Here is a 17659-nt window from a genome sequence, read left to right on the forward strand (position 1 = left end):
CATTACCCTGTAACCGGTCTATTAATAGATACCTCTGTTAACCTTTCTGATTAATGAAATACACTTTCTATTCTCATTTCTCTGTCTCGTTCTCCTACCTCTCTCCGTTTCCTTCCTGTTACACAGTTGACCCTCTTTTAAGATACGATTTGAGCCTCATTGAATGGTCTACGATCCTTGATCTCCTTTAAAAATTTTTAAATACATATCACATAAAAATTTCACCCTTTATATTAAAAGCTTTGGAGTTTGCTAGGGAAATCATGCATCCTTCCTTGCCCCAAGGAAGGTATTTATTGCTTCAAGGGAAAAAGAAATTTGAAAAGTGTTTTTTTTTTTTCAATAAAAAAATTAAAATGACATTTTTAAGAAAACTAAAAAAGGTTAAAAAATTTAGCAGAAGCATGTTTGGAGGTCTTGAATTTCAACAATTCTATAGTTAAATTGAATGTCTCAACGAGATAAACCTAATGACAAAAGAAGTGGCCTGATTCTGGCCCGATTGAGCATAGATCAAGCACTTGAAGTATAATTAAAAAAAAAAAAACTTAGCATACTACTTAGATGACCAAACAAAATCAAAATTTTATATGCTTCTAATCAATTCAAGCATCTTGACGATAACAAATCCAACAAGCCCCGACTCACTTAAATTAACATCATTAAGTCACTTAAATATTGAAGGAATAGTCTATAGTCAAAAGATTCAAAATATGCCATTCAATATATTGTTTCATATTATATCCATATTTATTAGGTTTGTCACTTTCAAAAATATATAAATAGTTCTCCACTCCCTACATAATGGGAGGGCTTGGAATGTGGATTGAGATTAAAGAGTATTTAGAGGCATAAAGATTCTTGAAGTTGCACCTAAGCACCACAATCAAACCACTACTGTTGTACCACTACCCAATTGCCACTTTCAAATCAACGTCATCTCCTCCGACCATCGTTGCTTAACTATGAAACTTTCGATCATTATCCTCCAATAGCAGTCCTCCAACAATGGTCTCTCAACACTCTGACCATCATTGCCTTGATTATGATAATTTGATCACCGTCTTCAATTTTGTTCTACTAACCATCATTACCTGACTATGGTTCTTTGACCACTGTTGCCTAACTAATGTCATCCGCCCATCATCACTTAATTTTGGTCATCCAATCACCATCGTCTAACTTTGATCATCCGAATACTGTTGCTTGAGTTTCAGTCCATAGATCACCATCGTTCGACTATAATCATCTAATTCAGATATAGTCATCCAACAAGCACTTATCCAACCACAATTATCTAGTCATCATTATCTAGCTATGATCCTCCAATCATTGTAGCCTCATTATAATCTTTCGACCAAACTATATTCAAATTTTATGTGCTTGTAGTCAATTCAACTAGAAAAATCTCACGAGCCCAATATCATTTAATTGTGAGGTCATTAAGAAATTCATATGTTAAATAAATAATCTATGATCAAAGTGATTAATATTAGCCGATCGAAAAGCTATAAATAATGCTTCATTTTTCACATGGCAAAGGTTTACCATTGACAGATCTCGCAATTAGCCAATTACTGTAGACAACCAATATTAACAATCCCTGCTACAATCAATTGAGTTTTTCCATTCGGTTATTGTTAGTTGACTATTAAATCCAACCTTATTATTGGACAGCTATTCGTTTGTTGACACTTGATTCTTTAATCATACAACAAAATAAGATAATTATTCTTAATTATTTATTCCCATTTTCTTTAATTGTAGAACAGAGCGAATTCTTATATTTATAAATATATAGAAAACTACTATAATGGAGAAAATAAAATTTATCTCTTTAGATTTTACACACAAATTTTAATGACTTTTAAAAACTTTATTGTTGTGCACATAAATTTTCCCTTGCATAATATATCTATATTAATACAAAATATTATACTGCATCATTTCTTGTAAAATAATTTTTACATGATGGATGGAGAGAGCCAGATAATGGAACAATTATTAGGTATGGACACCTGACGTATCTCTACATCCGGACGCCAATAACATATTGCCACGTGCTCTAACTCTTTACCGCACAGCCCGACGACCCGACCCAGACCGGAGCCCGGTATTGCTATGTTCGGGTATTGCTAGGTATTGCTTGGTATTGTTGGGTATTGCTAGGTATTGCTTGACAATAACGAGAAATACCGCTCTATCATGATCAATACCTAGCAATACCGAGCAATACTGAGCAATACCTAACAATACGGAGCAATACCTAACAAAACAGGGGTATTGCTCGGTATTTCTAGGTATTGGTCTTGACAGAATGATATTTCTCAATATTCCCGAGCAATATCAAGCAATACCTAGCAATATACCGGTCTGCACAAATCAGCCAATACATAGCAATCGATGACAAGTTTTAATCTACCGCTAATTATAAATACATACCCTAAAATATCTATGTATGTTTTCAAATTTAGTTCTAATATTTTCTTTCATGATTTTATGATAATTTTATTACACAATTTTTTTCTTCTTTTTTATTGCTTAATTTTTTTTAAACAACTTTTTTAATATATTTATATTATTTTTAATATTTAATTATTTTTGTATTGAATTTGTCCCTGAAAATTGAAGTTGATTCCGCCCCTACTAGTAGGGAAACGTAGCACTCCAGGTTAATAGTCTTAAATCAAATAAACTTCGCAGTTATTTGCGTAAATGAGTAAATAATAATAATAAGAATAAAACAAGCTGTGCCGAAGTAGAGCACAGAGGGTTGTCATGCATAGTGAAAAGTGAAAACGCAAGCAAGAGATCTTTCCATTGGACAGCGATCAATGGCGGAGGACATCTTCGATGGGCTTCCTCCTCCTTCTGCAACACATGATGCGACAGTGGAGCAAGAGCGGCGGCCTTCGAACTCCGTACGGCCTCCTCCTGCCCTTAAGAGCGCCCTTAAGAGGGACAAGCCCTTGGAATCTCTAGTTGAAGGTATTCTAGGGTTTCCCACGTTTTATACGTCTTATCACTGAATTGATTATTACCAGTCGACAGATCATTCATCTAGGGTTTTGTTTTCTTCAGTGTCAATTTGAGCCTAGGCATTTATTTGAGATTTTATGAGTAAAATTTGGGTAGAGTTTGGCAGCCCCTTAGCTTATTTATTGATTTAATCATATGATAGTCTCTTTGTATTGCTCTTTGAAGTTTATCTAGTATGTGTTTCCATAGTTAAGCCTAAGTAGTGCTTCCATCGGGTTGTGTCACGGGTGATTATTTTCACCGAAATCTATCCTTGTATATAAACTATTTACTAAATGATGAACTGCAATGTAGGAAAGGGAGAAAAACATTTTGGCTTGGTTTGCAAGAGAAGGGATATAATGAGAATTCATTGGTTAGCTAGATGCCGTGCAGTCTTGATGGATTGGATGGTTTCTGTGTGTTTGCGCTGTAGTAGCTGTGAATGATTGTCTTACGAGGAGTTGTTCAAGTGAAATTAACGATATTTAATTTCAACGCAGCCTGAAATATGAACTTATAGGTGCCACCAGCATCAGTACTTCAAAAATAGTTATTCAAATCCGTGAAACCCTAGAAGGAAGGCTTTTTCCATAATGGTTCTTGCAGGCTTGCAGCTTCTTCCATGGGGCCTTTAGGATCGCAGAGTGTCAATCTATCAAGAGTGCTGCCACTTATTCCATTATTGCCAGTTATGAAGGCAGCTATGGTTTGCTTAGCATAGAATGAAAGCTATTTATTTAAAATCAATAGATAAGATATCCAATTCACATGATCCATGCTTTAGGGTTTAGCACTTTGCACAACTAGTAACTGTCAGCTTATGATCTTATTTTTATTTTTTGGGAAGTATCAAGTTCTTATCTATGCTTTTGGGGGTTTAGCATGTTGTGCAACCAGTGATTGTCAACTTATGCCAATATTACCGAAATGTGCACATTTACTTATACTTGCATCACATGTTAACAATAATTTATCTGTGATGTATATGGTGTTGCATAATAGCAAAGTTTAATGCTATCCAATCTTGAACATCAAATATTTGTCAACTAAAAAAAAATCCAATTTATCTTATACTATGATCTCGTCTTACTAATTGACTGCCAAATCATTCTAACACCTAGCAGCTCATGTTACTGAATAGGTCTCAATTAGTTTGTCATTGATGTATGCATGTGCTTATTTATTAGTAAGACCAAAGTTAAAGAGGTTTTAAAGAAAATGAAGGGTAGAAAAGCTGTTGGACCTGATGATATTCCAATAGGGTGTGGAAATGCTTAGGAGATGAAGGGATTTTTTGGCTTACTAAGCTTTTTAATACTGTTTTGAAGACTAAAAAGATGGCAGATGAGTGGAGAATGAGTGTGTTAATTCCTTTTTTTAAGAATAAAGGTGATGCACAAAATTGTGTGAATTATAGAGGAATTTAATTAATGTGTCATACTTTAAAACTATGGGAGCAAGTTATGGAGCATAGGTTGTGGCGTGTTACTAATGTTTCTCAAAATCAATTTGGATTAATGCCGGGTAGGTCGACTATGGAAGCCATACATTTATTAAGATGTTTGATGGAGAAATATAGAGAAAATAAAGAGGATCTACATATGATATTTATTGATTTAGAAAAAGCATATGATAAAGTTACAAGAGAAGTGCTATGGAGAGTTCTTGAAAGGAAAGGAGTTAATACCACTTATATTCAAATAATTAAAGATATGTATGCAAGAGCTATTACTTGTGTTCAAACACAAGGTGGTTTGACCAAGTATTTCCCTATTTCAGTTGGGTTACATGAAGGATCAGCCTTAAGCCCATATCTTTTTGCTTTAGTCATGGATGTTCTAACTAGATCTTTGCAAGAGGATGTACCTTGGTGTATGCTTTTTGCTGATGATATTCTTCTTGTTGATAAGACTAGAGTGGGAGTTGAAGGTAAACTTGAATTATGGAGGTCAAACTTAGAGTCTAAAGGTTTTTTCTTGAGTAGATTTAAAACGGAATATATGGAGTGTAATTTTAGTAGGAATAGACCTCGTGAGGGGATTGTGGCTTTGGGCGATCAAGTCATTAATAAGAGTACATGTTTTAGATATCTTGGATTTATTGTTTAGAGTGATGGTGAAATAGATGGGGATATTATCAGCAGAATTCAAGTTGGATGGTTGAAGTGGAGGAATGCATCGGATTTTTGTGTGATAAAAAAGTACCCCTCAAACTTAAGGGAAAATTCTATAAGATGGTGGTGAGGCCTGCAATGCTTTATGGCGCCGAATGTTGGCATTAAAAGAGAAGAATAATACTAAGTTAAGTGTGGCAGAGATGAGGATGCTTAGGTGGATGAGTGGCTTTACCCTTAGAAATAGGATACGAAATGAGCAAATACGTGAAAAGGTTGGAGTAGCTCTAGTAGAAGATAAGATTAGAGAGAGTCACTGGTGCGAGCAAAAATTAGGAAAACCCCTAATTTTTGCAAGCAAAAAGAAAGACTTCCAAGGAAAGTAGAAAATACACAAAATACTCAAAAATACAACTAATTACAACTTATACGACAAACAACAAACTTTATAAACTTTTAAACAAAACATGACATTATAAACTTATGAAATAAAATTTTAAACTTGCATTTCATCACTTGAGAAGAAGGATATAAATGACGTCAAAATTGCAGAGAGAAGAAAGAAGTTAGAAGTCGAGACGAAGAGAGGACAAGCTCGCAAGCTTTCCTAGAGGGATGGGAAGCACGGAATAAGCTCGCAAACTTTTCCAAAGAATGAAGAAAAATCCTCAGGTTTTTAGATCCAAAAATATAATTATAACACACACCTTTTTTCATTACAAAACATCTAATATTTATAGGGGAAAAGGGGGCAGCCAAACAGCCACCATAACCTCATTTTAATCAATTAAAAACAAGGAAATAAAAGGCCAAAAGTTATTCCAAAACAACGCCCGAAAAGGTCACACAGAAACCAGAAAAAGCAGCCACAGGACAAGCAGCTAGGGGAGGAACCGAAGGGGGAAAGCAAAAATTAGAAAAACCCTAATTTTTGCAAGCAAAAAGAAAGACTTCCTAGGAACATAAAAAAATTACACTAAATACTCAAAAATAGACAAAATACGACAAAACACAACTTTTATAGGATAAAGACGACCATACAACAAAAGACGCTTACAAACTTATGAAATAAAAATAAAACGACACATATGACTTCCTAAAATTGCATTTCATACATCGCTTTGAGAAGAATAATACAAGTGGCGTCGAGCTTGCAGAGAGAAGAAGAAGATAAGAAGCCGAGGTGAAAGGAGGACAAGATCGCAAGCTTTCCTAGGAGAAGACGAAGAGAAGAGGCATAACTCGCAAGCTATCTTAAAAATCCTCAGGTTTTGATCCAAAAATTGTCATCGAAAGTCTCTTTTTTTTAAACTCTCTCAACATCACATATTTATAGGTGACAAAAGGCAGCCAAACAGTCCCCTTAGTCCTCCAATTAAATTAATCAGATAAGGGAAGATGGAAGGCCAAACATTCAATCCAGAAACAACACCCAATCAGCCACCTAAAAGGCAGCCCAGGGAACCGAAACAATAGCCAAAGGGAGTCAGAACAACACCCGAAAAGGCCACACAGAAACTGGGAAAAGCAGCCACGGGACAGGCAGCCAGGGGAGGAACCGAAGGGGCAGAGCAGCCAGGGGGGAACCGAAGGGTCAGCACAGAGAACGGAACCAACAACAAAGGGAACCAGAACAGGCAATCAAAGGGGGAGGAATTAGCCATGGGAAGGAGAGCTAGGTGGGGGAACCAAAGGGGTAGCAAATGGGGCTATGAACCTTAATTTATGAGCTGAAAACAGCAGCTCAACCATTAATGAGCTGATTTTAGTAGAAGATAAAGAAACTAACAAAATATACAACCCCCCCCCCTAGATGGTTTGGTCACATAAAATGGCGGCCTTCCGATGACCCGGTTAGGAAAGTAGAGGTTAATATTTGACTTATGTTAAGAAAGTTAGAGGCAGACCTAAAAAGACTTGGTTAGAAAAATATTAGAAATGATCTTTCTTTATTTGATTTAAATGAGAATTTGACTTTTAATAGGACACAATGGAGAAAAATGATTCATGTAGCCGGGGGTAGTGGGATAAAGGCTTGATGTTGTCGTTGTTGTTGTTTTACTTGTTTATTTTGTTAAAGTTCAGATTTACACCCATACCGATAAACTAGCATCAAATGTTTGTTATTGTAAACTAGCATCACATCTTATTGATTTCTCATCAATTTATAAATTTCATTCTCTATATTTTGTGTATTATTGCTTTTTGTACAAGTTAACAGTCTAACTAATATGCTTCAATGTACATACCGGCAAATGCTCATGTTTTCACATACTATCTCAGTATCTTATCAATTAGCAAAGAATTGCTTATGCATGAGTCTTACATGTGCTCGCTACCTGACAAACAAGTTCTCTTTCATGTCTATATGTACATTTTCAAATGCTGGCTAATGCTGGCTAATGCTAGCTAATGCATGCATGTTCACATAATGGCATATTCTTTTATTAATCAAGTAATATACTATTTCTTGTTGTTTTATTACATGTGTTTATACATGTTCACATGAGAACAAGTGCGGAAATGGCTACCTACAGCCATCACATGATATTATTCTGATTAAAGAATGATAGTAGTTGAGGGCATTTAAAACCTTACATCTTTATTTGTGCAAGTTAAGATGAAATGTTCGAATGATAGTTTACACTTAAGGACATATAATTGAAGTATTTAGTTATGCACTTTTTGGAAAAAGATATTTCTGAAGTAGTTAAGTTGGTACTTGAGGTTTTATTTGTAAATATACCATTTTATATATAGTTTATACATAAAGACTTAAGTTACATGCATAATAAGCGAAGCACATAGGTATTTAACATAAAGGAAGATTTCTTGATGACTTAACTATGTGCTTTATATTTTATCAGCAAATACATTATTTCATGAATAATTCATACATTGTAACTTAACATAGACATAATGCAAGTGATAAAACTCTAAAGTACTTAATTGCTTTGGATTTTGTTAGTACATACAGTATTTCATGAATAGTTCATACACAATGATTTAAATAAATACAATATTTAAGTGAATTAAGACTTTCAAATTCTAAAATATGATTCTCTTGTTTTTAGTTCTCTTATATCTTGACCACCTTTCCAAATCTTTAATATACTTTAGTCCTCAATCTTGCCCTTCCACAAAATCCTAACTCTTGTTGTCCACCTATTGTGACCAATCATCATGAACAACAACAATAACAACAACATCAAGCCTTCATCCCACTATATGGGGTTGGCTACATGAATCAGTTTTCTTCATTATGTTCTGTTAAGAGTCAAATTCTTATTTAAATCTAATAAAGAAATGTCATTTCTAATATTTTTTAACCAAGTCTTTTTAGGTCTACCTCTTTCTTTCTTAACATAAGTTAAATCTAATACATCTACTTTCCTAATTGGGTCATTAGAAGACCACCATTTTATGTGACCGAACCATCTAAGTCGACTCTCTCTAATCTTATCTTTCATTGGAGCTACTCCAACCTTTTCACGTATATGTTCATTTCATATCCTGTCTCTAAAAGCAAAGCTACTCATTCCCCTGAGCATCCTCATTTTTACAATACTTAACTTAATATAATGCTTCTCTTTTAACAGACAATCAAAATAAAAAAAAAAATCATAACTTCCTAGCTACACATCCAATTTACCTAAAATCATTATTATTAGCTAGCTAACATCCAAAATTTTTTATTTTGAGGTCCTCCTTTTTTTCCATCAAAGAAAACTTAGCCTTTTACTATTTAGCCAGAAAACTATGTAGAAATCCTAAACTAGCCTACATTTTTTCTTATTCTTCCACCACCCTAAATCTTTCACCTCCAGTCCAACAAACCTTGACACCTTTTAAACACTTAACCCTCCATTAGTTAACCCTGCAATCAATGCCACAATCATTGCCATAGAAGCCCAGCAAGCTCTTATCATTTTGGATCGAGCTACTGCTAGCTCTAAGCTGGAATTCCTTAAGAAATATTAGAATACATTGCTAACACACCTTATAAACTCTATATGTGTAGATCGCGTGCTATCGACCTTGTGAGAATGGAGGAGGTTTATGATATAAGCATAACAGTTACCGGGCAAGGCATCTGAATTTGACCAGATCACTATGGTAATCATGACAAGAGAAAATTATGCCATGTACTGTGTTAAGAAAAATGTCATGTATTGTGCAAAGAAAAAAATAGGATGGATGTATTTGAGATGTAATTTCAGATGTTTGTATTGCTAAAATTTGCAAAATCTTTTTGAAAAAACCTGGAACTAAAATCATACTCTCTAGGTTTGATTTCATTTGGAAATAGGCTGTGCAAATAGGATGTTGGTGAAGTTTGTGGTTTTTGCTGAAACCTGACCCATTATAATCCTGAATGATCACTTGCCTGCACTTTTTGACGAAGTCTTATGCATATGGTTTTCAGTGACATAAGAACCTGGTAACTGGAATATCTGAAAGATATCTTGTCATGCAAAACTTTCGGTTATGCTGACCAGACATAAATATGGAACATTTACGGTTTTCCTTGTGAACTTAACTAATGATACTAGCACCCCGGTGGTTATATTTTTTACAGATCAGCAGTAGGTTGTCTTGTCACAGGACAAAAAGCTATTTTTTATAATTCATATTAGTTTGATCTCCTAAACTTTTGTCCTTAAAAATCATTATTTGGCAGTGGCACCCCAAAAGCGCCTCAGATTTAAAACGACAGTTGATGCAACTGAAGCACAAGTAATTGAAGCAATGAAGAAAATCACATCACATATAAAAGTTCCTTCGAAGTTCAGCAAGGCTTCAAAGCTTGCTATACAGCTGATTCAGGCTGGTAGTGTAAAGCCAGAAAACAGTGATCACTTCTTTGCTTTGCTGAATGCTGCAATGTCCTCTCCTAGTGCTTGCAATGAACCTTCATTAAGAGCAGATTATCATGCCCTATTCTCTGCAGCTCAAGAGGTCACTCAGGTCATATTTCAGCCTTGTATTTTCAATTAGTTGTTTAGATAGAATTTGTTCATATTTAGTAGTTGGTATGAGGATGAACTGCTTGTTTCATGCATCATTTTATGGGGAGTAATGTTTTCATAATACGAGCAAGTTGTTAATTAAGTTGATTGTGGCGGTTGTTGCTGTTGGTTAAGGCTTATTATTGGAATTGTCGTTGTAGATCCTGATAAATCTGTATGATTGATTTTTGTTGCTTTCCAGGTTTATTTTAAATTCTCTTCTCTTAATACTTGATTTAATTTCATGCATCATTTCTTGAAAATAATAGTTTCACAATACTTCCAAGTTACTAGCTTTGCTTGATTGTGCTGGTTGGTTGTTTAGTGACGGGTTGTTGTGATAGGAATTGTGATGTAGCATAATCTACTTAATTTGTGTAATTGATTTGTTTCTCTCTGATTTTTGTTGCCTGTATCCTAGCTTGAGGCATGTATTTTTGGTAGTGATTCCTTTTTTTTTTTTTAATTTTTTTGTAGTGTTTCAGTAAACAACAGAAGAATCTTTTGGCAACCTGGATTATAAGGGCATTGGTGGCCAATGATCTTTATACTGATGACAGCTTTGTGGTAAGAGAAATGAAATCAATCAGTGAGTGCTCAAATAAATGAATAATGAATGGGTGTGCATGGCCTGGTCATTCTTTAATCGACATGGTAATATGTTTACTTGTGTCCTTGATTTTTTTGTTAATGTACTGTGTCTTTTATAAGGGTAGGTCTTGAGAAGTGGTTAATTTGCCTCTTTTTTATGATGCGGTCTTGGATTGAGTCTTGAAAATAGCCTATCTGTAAATGTAGGGGTAAGCCTACATATATTAACTCCTGCATAGATCCTATATTAATTGATGCTTCATGTATTAGGTATCAAGGGGTTGTTTGGTTGGGATTTTTCTTATTGCATCCATTTTGGAAATATAAAGTAATTTAAATGTATGCATTTTAGAAACGCATGAGTTGGTTGGTTGGATGTAAATCAAATTCATTATTTTTTTTTTTTTCAATTTTTTGTTATGATATATTTTAAATGCATTGAGATACAACAAACAATGGAGGGCAACTGTGGGGAGTGGCTAGTCAGGGGATGAGGCTGGCGGTTGGTGGTAGCAATAGACAGGCGATGGTGGATGGGAAAGGGGAGGTCATGGGCTGGAAGTTTTTCCTGTATTTAGAATTTACTCGAATTGTGCAAAATTGAGTGTATTCCATATTCTTCTAAAAATGGTCATTACGACTTATTTTAAATCCCCTACACTTTATATTTGATTTATTTCAAATAAAATATAAAATCATAAAAACTCTTGTAAAGTTACAACTAAACAAGCTTCTAAGTGTCTTCCATAGTAATGCAGTATCGATACTAGAAATTGATATTACCGCATTTGGGCTGTGTTAATGTTCACTTTCAGTTTTGGATTACCTTCCCATCATATATAAGTTTTAGGCATTTTATCTTTTTAGTTATGGATATGTGTTCGAACAGCATGCATGCACGAAAACAGCAAACTCTTCTATTCGTTCTGTTATACAAAACTATGCTGTAGAAGATACAAACTAAAATGTCTTTTGCCATGTTTAAAATAATCCACACTGTTTTGTCTCTTCAAGGCGAAATTTGATTGTCATGCACAAACTACTTGGAGTGTTGCTTTTGCCTGTGGCGAAGTCTGCTTTACTTATTGCTCCAACTTTTACCAATGCATAGTTTTTTTTAGTGCTACAGAAACTTGTGCTAACGTTCACTCAGTTTCTACTTACTTTATGTTGTTATCAAGGATAGTTTAGACATTAGACATTTGCTTTCATGTGTATTTAAATCAACTCTTGTTATAGTAATTAAATCAATCAAGTTTTCATCCAATACCGAGTCGTCTTCTTCCTTCAGCTCTTCTACGTTCGCGTCTCTGCTTCATGATGGTATCAGAGCTCATCGCCTAACGGCTTCTCCATCTTCTTCGAAATGGGTGACTCTACACCCATCTCCGCTGCCTCTACCCCTCAACCAACTCAACACGAGAGTTCAAGCAGCACCGACGTTCGCATTCCTCCCACCCTCAAATTCCTCCTCTCAAACATTAAGAACGTTATAAACGTTCAACTCCTCCCAGACAACTACCCAACTTGGAGATCAGCTATCCAAAAGCTGTATGCTGCCAACAGCTTCTCCGGCTACTTAGACGGAACTCAGCCATGTCCTTCTAAACATCTGTTTACTGTTGCCGGTCAGCTTATTTTGAATCCTCAAGGATCAGAAGACCAACCAAATGCTTCTCCGCGGTCCTTGCCATAACGGTCTCTACCCCATTCCCCTCAATCCAGCTCCTATCACTCATGTTGTTGCCACAGCTACCACAACCTCAACCGACGTCCGACAATCAATCCACTGCTACCATCTGGCACCAACGTTTGGGACACCCACATTTCAAAGTCCTTCAGACGCTACTCAAACAGCTTTCCCTTACTTCTACAGTTTCTTCCTCTAAGCTTTGTAATTCCTGTGAATTAGCTAAGAGTCACAGGCTTCCCTTCTCCCCCTCCAACCATGTATCTAGCTTTCCCTTACAATTGCTGCATTTAGATGTTTGGGGACCTTCCCCGGTGCTCTCATATGATGGTTACCGTTATTATCTTATCATAGTTGATGACTTCTCTAAATATTCTTGGTTGTTCTTACTTAAATGCAAGTCTCAAGTTCCTCTTCTATTAATAAAAATTATAAAATTTCTTGAAAAGCAACTAAACTATCCTGTACGTATCATCCTCTCTAACAATGGTGGTGAGTTCATGAACGCCACTCTTCAGACCTTCTTCGCTCAAATCGGTATAGCACACCAGTTAACCTGCCCTCATACTCCTCAACAAAACGGCATTGCCGAGCGAAAGCACCGTCACCTTGTCGATACAACCCGTACCCTGCTCATAGACGCTCATTTACCTTCTCATTTCTGGACTGAGGCAATTCACACAGCACTCTACCTTATCAACAGACTTCCCTCCTCCAACGATCCAAAAAAATCACCATACGAACTCCTATACAATCGCAGCCGAACTATCATCATTTAAAAACATTCGGCTGTCGTTGTTATCCTTGGCTTCATCCTTACACCCCACATAAACTATCTCCTCGTTCCATCCCCTGCCTGTTCTTCGGCTACAGCAATCAACAAAAATGTTACAAGTGTTATGATCCTAAAACAGGCAAAATCTACGTTTCTCGTCACGTTACCTTCCACAAACTATCTTCTACCGCCCATATGATTCCCAATCCTACAACCTCAACTACTTCCACTACTACAAACACACTTCCGTTTCCTCCTACTATTCCCATTCTTTCACCTAACAATTCAACTTCTTCTTCAGCTCATTCCACTGTTTCTCCACCAAACACAGATAGAACTGTTCCTCCTTCATCAATCTCCCCTTCCTCCTTGCCTCCAACTGCCTCTCATACTTCAACCAATCTCTCCACTTCCCCTCCACCACAATCACATCACCCAATGGTCACAAGATTTCAAACTGGTTCTCTCAAACCCTGCCAAATCCTTGATCTCCAACACTCTATAGATTCCACACTCACTCCTACCTCATATACGACTGCCTCCAGATCTATTCACTGGCAAAACGCCATGTCAGCCGAATTTAATGCTCTCCAAGCTCAATCAACCTGGTCTCTTGTCCCTCCACCCTTTAATCAACAAATCATCGGTTGCAAATGGATCTTCAAAATCAAGCGGCTTGCCGATGGCTCCATAGCCCGTCACAAAGCTAGGCTTGTCGCACAGGGCTATAAACAAGAATACGGCATCGATTATCTAGAGACCTTCAGTTCCGTTGTTAAATTTCCTACAATTCGGCTGTTCCTTACTGTTTCTCTTCATCACAACTGGCCAATTCTTTAGCTCGACGTAGTCAATGCCTTCATGGAACAATTGATAAAACCATCTACATGGCTCAACCTCCTGGCTTCACCGACCCTCAATTCCCCAATCATGTGTGTCTCCTACAAAAAGCACTCTACGGTTTAAAATAATCCCCGCGTCTCTGGTTTGCCACCTTAACAAACTACCTCATCACCCAAAACTTTCACGTCAGCAGCGTTGATCCATCCTTCTTCATTCTTTCCAAACCCGATATTACTGTCTACCACCTCATCTATGTTGATGACATTATCATTACCGGAAATGACTCCTCGTTTATTTCCTCACTTCTCAAAAATCTCCACACAAAATTTCAAATACGAAATCTGGGTCCCCTTTCCCGCTTTCTTGGAATTGATTTCACACGCAACTCCACTGGTTTCTATCTCTCTCAAAAATCTTACATACAAGAACTTCTACTCACTGCCTCTATGACAAACTGCAAATCTCTAAGCACGCCTCTACCCACCAAGCTTCCCACAGACTCTTCTCTTCAATCCCCATTTACCCAACCAGCACTTTTTCGCCAGTTAGTAGGATGTCTACAATATCTATCCTCCATCCGGCCGGACATTGCATTCGCTGTGAACAAGCTCTGCCAATATATGCATACGCCTTTACTTCTTCACTTCCAACTACTCAAACGTGTACTTAGATACTTGGCAGGCACCGTTAATTATAGTCTGTTCATTCCCAAAACAGACTTTGCACTTACTGCCTTCTCCGACTCCGATTGGGCTGGTGACTGTGTCGATCGGAAGTCCACCACTGGTTATTGTATCTTCCTTGGAAAATTGTTACTTGCTTGGTCAGTTAAGAAACAGACTACCGTCGCCCGATCCTCAACTGAAGCAGAATACCGCTCCCTAGCAGCAGCCATTGCCGACCTAATCTGGATCCGACGTATCTGTAACGACTTCAACATTCAATTACAGACCACACCCGTTTTCTGTGACAACATTTCAGCTCTCTCCATTGCTCGTAATCCTATTTTCCATGCCAGAACCAAACATATCGAAATCGATCATCACTTCGTCAGGGACAGTATTCACTCCAAGCAAGTAGACGTGCAGCACATCGCCACGGACGATCAGATCGCCAATATCTTCACAAAGGCTCTACCTGTTTCCAAATACCAGTATCTCAGATCCAAGGTAATGATCGTTCCGCTCATCACCTTGAGGGGCAGTGTAAAACCGGAATCCTCTTCCACTACTCTCTGCAACAGCAACTAACCATGGCAGCTTTACACGCTCTGCGGCAGCCTCCATTTCCCTTTACTTTATGTTGTTATCAAGGATAGTTTAGACATTAGACATTTGCTTTCATGTGTATTTAAATCAACTCTTGCTACAGTAATTAAATCAATCAAGTTTTCATCCAATACCGAGTCGTCTTCTTCCTTCAGCTCTTCTACGATTCGCGTCTCTGCTTCATCATCATGCACAAACTACTTGGAGTGTTGCTTTTGCCTGTGGCGACGTCTGCTTTACTTATTGCTCCAAGTTTTACCAATGCATAGTTTTTTTTAGTGCTACAGAAACTTGTGCTAACGTTCACTCAGTTTCTACTCTTCAAAGTTAAATATGGTTGTCATGCACAAAATATTAGGAGAATTGCTGTTGCATGTTTCCTTTTTTGTTACAAATTTGGCCAATTCGAAGATTTTATATTAATTGTTTCAAAAACTTGCATAAGTGTAGTACTCAAAGGCTGCTGGAAAGATAAAGGATGCCATATCTAATCTCCCTGCTGCCACTGTGGAGGATGATAGGGAGGAAGCAGAAATCCTGGAAAAACCTGAAAATGCCCAGGCTTCTTTGGTTAGTGATTCTGTAGATGCTATATCATCTTCTCCTTCAAAATCAGATAAGGAAGCTTTGGATCCGTTTGGATTGGATGCTCTGCTTCTACCTACAGGCAAGAAAAATGAAAAGCCCAAGGGAAAGGAGATTGCTGCCTTAAACAAGAAGTTAGAAGAAGAAGAACATAAGAGATTTATGAAGAAACAAAGAGAGGGTTTGCTTCTTTGTTTGGAGATAGCTGCGCGGCGTTATAAAATTCCATGGTAAAACTTTGGTTACTCCTTGCTGTCATCCAAGCTTGCATCTTTTTTATATATCAAAATAGTTTGTAAAACATTTTACTAGTGTGGGCTCCATTATCGCCTTTGCCAACCTATCCTCCAATTTCATTAACAGTTTCACCTCCGTAACCGTTGTTGCCAAGCAATTCTTTAGCTTGTGTCTAGCTTTTACAGTATAGCCCTTAACCCTGCTTTTCAGAAAGTAACTTTTATCATTTTCTTACACTTAACCTTACCGACTTGATTAATTCTTCCTGATGAGTACATATTATATTCTATTAATTTTCCCTTCTCAGGTGCCAAACTGTGATTGATATTCTTGCAAAGCATGCTTTTGACCACATTGACAGATTTACGTTGCGACAAAGAGAGGCAATCGAAAAGCTTTGGACCTCCATTAAAGAGCAGCAGATTAGAAGGAAGCAAGGAAAATCGGTTACTGGCAAGCTTGACATGAATGCTTTCGAGTGGCTGCAGGAGAAATACGCTCATGAGAAGATAAGTATACGACATTCCGTTGGAGGTGGGGGAGAACGACAGGCACAGCAGTGGCTTGGTTAATTTGTTTCTAATGAAAACAACATGTTACCAAAACAACAACAACAACAACAACAACAACAACAAGGTTGATTATATTAACTTTATTCTTGTAGTAGTTTCTACTTGTAATGCATTTTATAATCAGTCCAGCAAGGTTGTGTTTTATTAAACATGTAGTCTGTTATTTTGCTATTTGGTGTGTCCACATGTATCAACATTATCTAAAATTCCTGCAAACAAACAATGAGCATAATAGAGAAAATGAAAAGCAGGGATGAATCCAAATTCTGTATATTTTCTTCTATTTGTCTTCTATCTTTCATTTGCATATATATATTTTGGACTAACTTCCTCCTACTATAATTGTCTAGTGCGAAAGCAAAGTAATAAGTATTATTTAAACTAAAAGAGTAAAAGCCAATATAGATAGTGGTGACTAAAATAGAAAATGATAATGGGTGGTTAGAGTGGGTATGATAAGTCCGGCCTACATGATGCACCGCATCAAGTCTCCCCTGCCACAAAAGAGTCCACAGTTCTACTATGATTGTTGTCTAGATCATCCGGTGGGTGGTAGGCGTGGATATTGTCGACATTGAAGGTTGATGATGTGTTGATATATGGGAGGGTAATTAAACAATGTAAGCGTTGTCATTCATGCGCTGAACAATCGGAAGTGGACCAATTTTACGTGGATTGAGTTTGTAGTATTGTCCTGTCGGAAATCATTCTTTCTGAGCCACACCATAACAAGATCTCTCGGCCCAAACACTTACCTTCCTTTGTGTTGGTCAGCCTTAAATTGGTATTTGACATTTGAGTCTAGCTGCTTAGCCCGCCTTCTTGCAAAATGGAAGTATATTGATCGGTGAGATGGTTTGTTGTTGGATTAGCACCTTTTGGCAGAACGGCAATGTCCCAGATGTGATTTGGGGTCTTTGTGTAGACAATGTTAAAAGGACAACGACCCATTGAG

At 37.0% G+C, this 17659-nt stretch overlaps 1 protein-coding gene across 1 annotated transcript; it reads left to right on the forward strand.

The window, feature by feature from the left end:
- The first annotated feature begins 2755 nt into the window (after window positions 1-2755).
- Window positions 2756-16987, forward strand: LOC110099895. The gene is made up of 5 exons (XM_020827201.2): window positions 2756-2988; window positions 9816-10102; window positions 10621-10710; window positions 15761-16125; window positions 16440-16987. The coding sequence occupies exons 1-5, from the start codon at window positions 2835-2837 to the stop codon at window positions 16702-16704; spliced, it is 1161 nt and encodes a 386-aa protein (XP_020682860.1). The 5' UTR covers window positions 2756-2834; the 3' UTR covers window positions 16705-16987.
- Window positions 16988-17659: the final 672 nt, after the last annotated feature.

This window comes from Dendrobium catenatum, unplaced genomic scaffold (assembly GCF_001605985.2).
Source record: "Dendrobium catenatum unplaced genomic scaffold, ASM160598v2 fragScaff_scaffold_1088, whole genome shotgun sequence".
Classification (NCBI taxonomy): Eukaryota; Viridiplantae; Streptophyta; class Magnoliopsida; order Asparagales; family Orchidaceae; genus Dendrobium; species Dendrobium catenatum.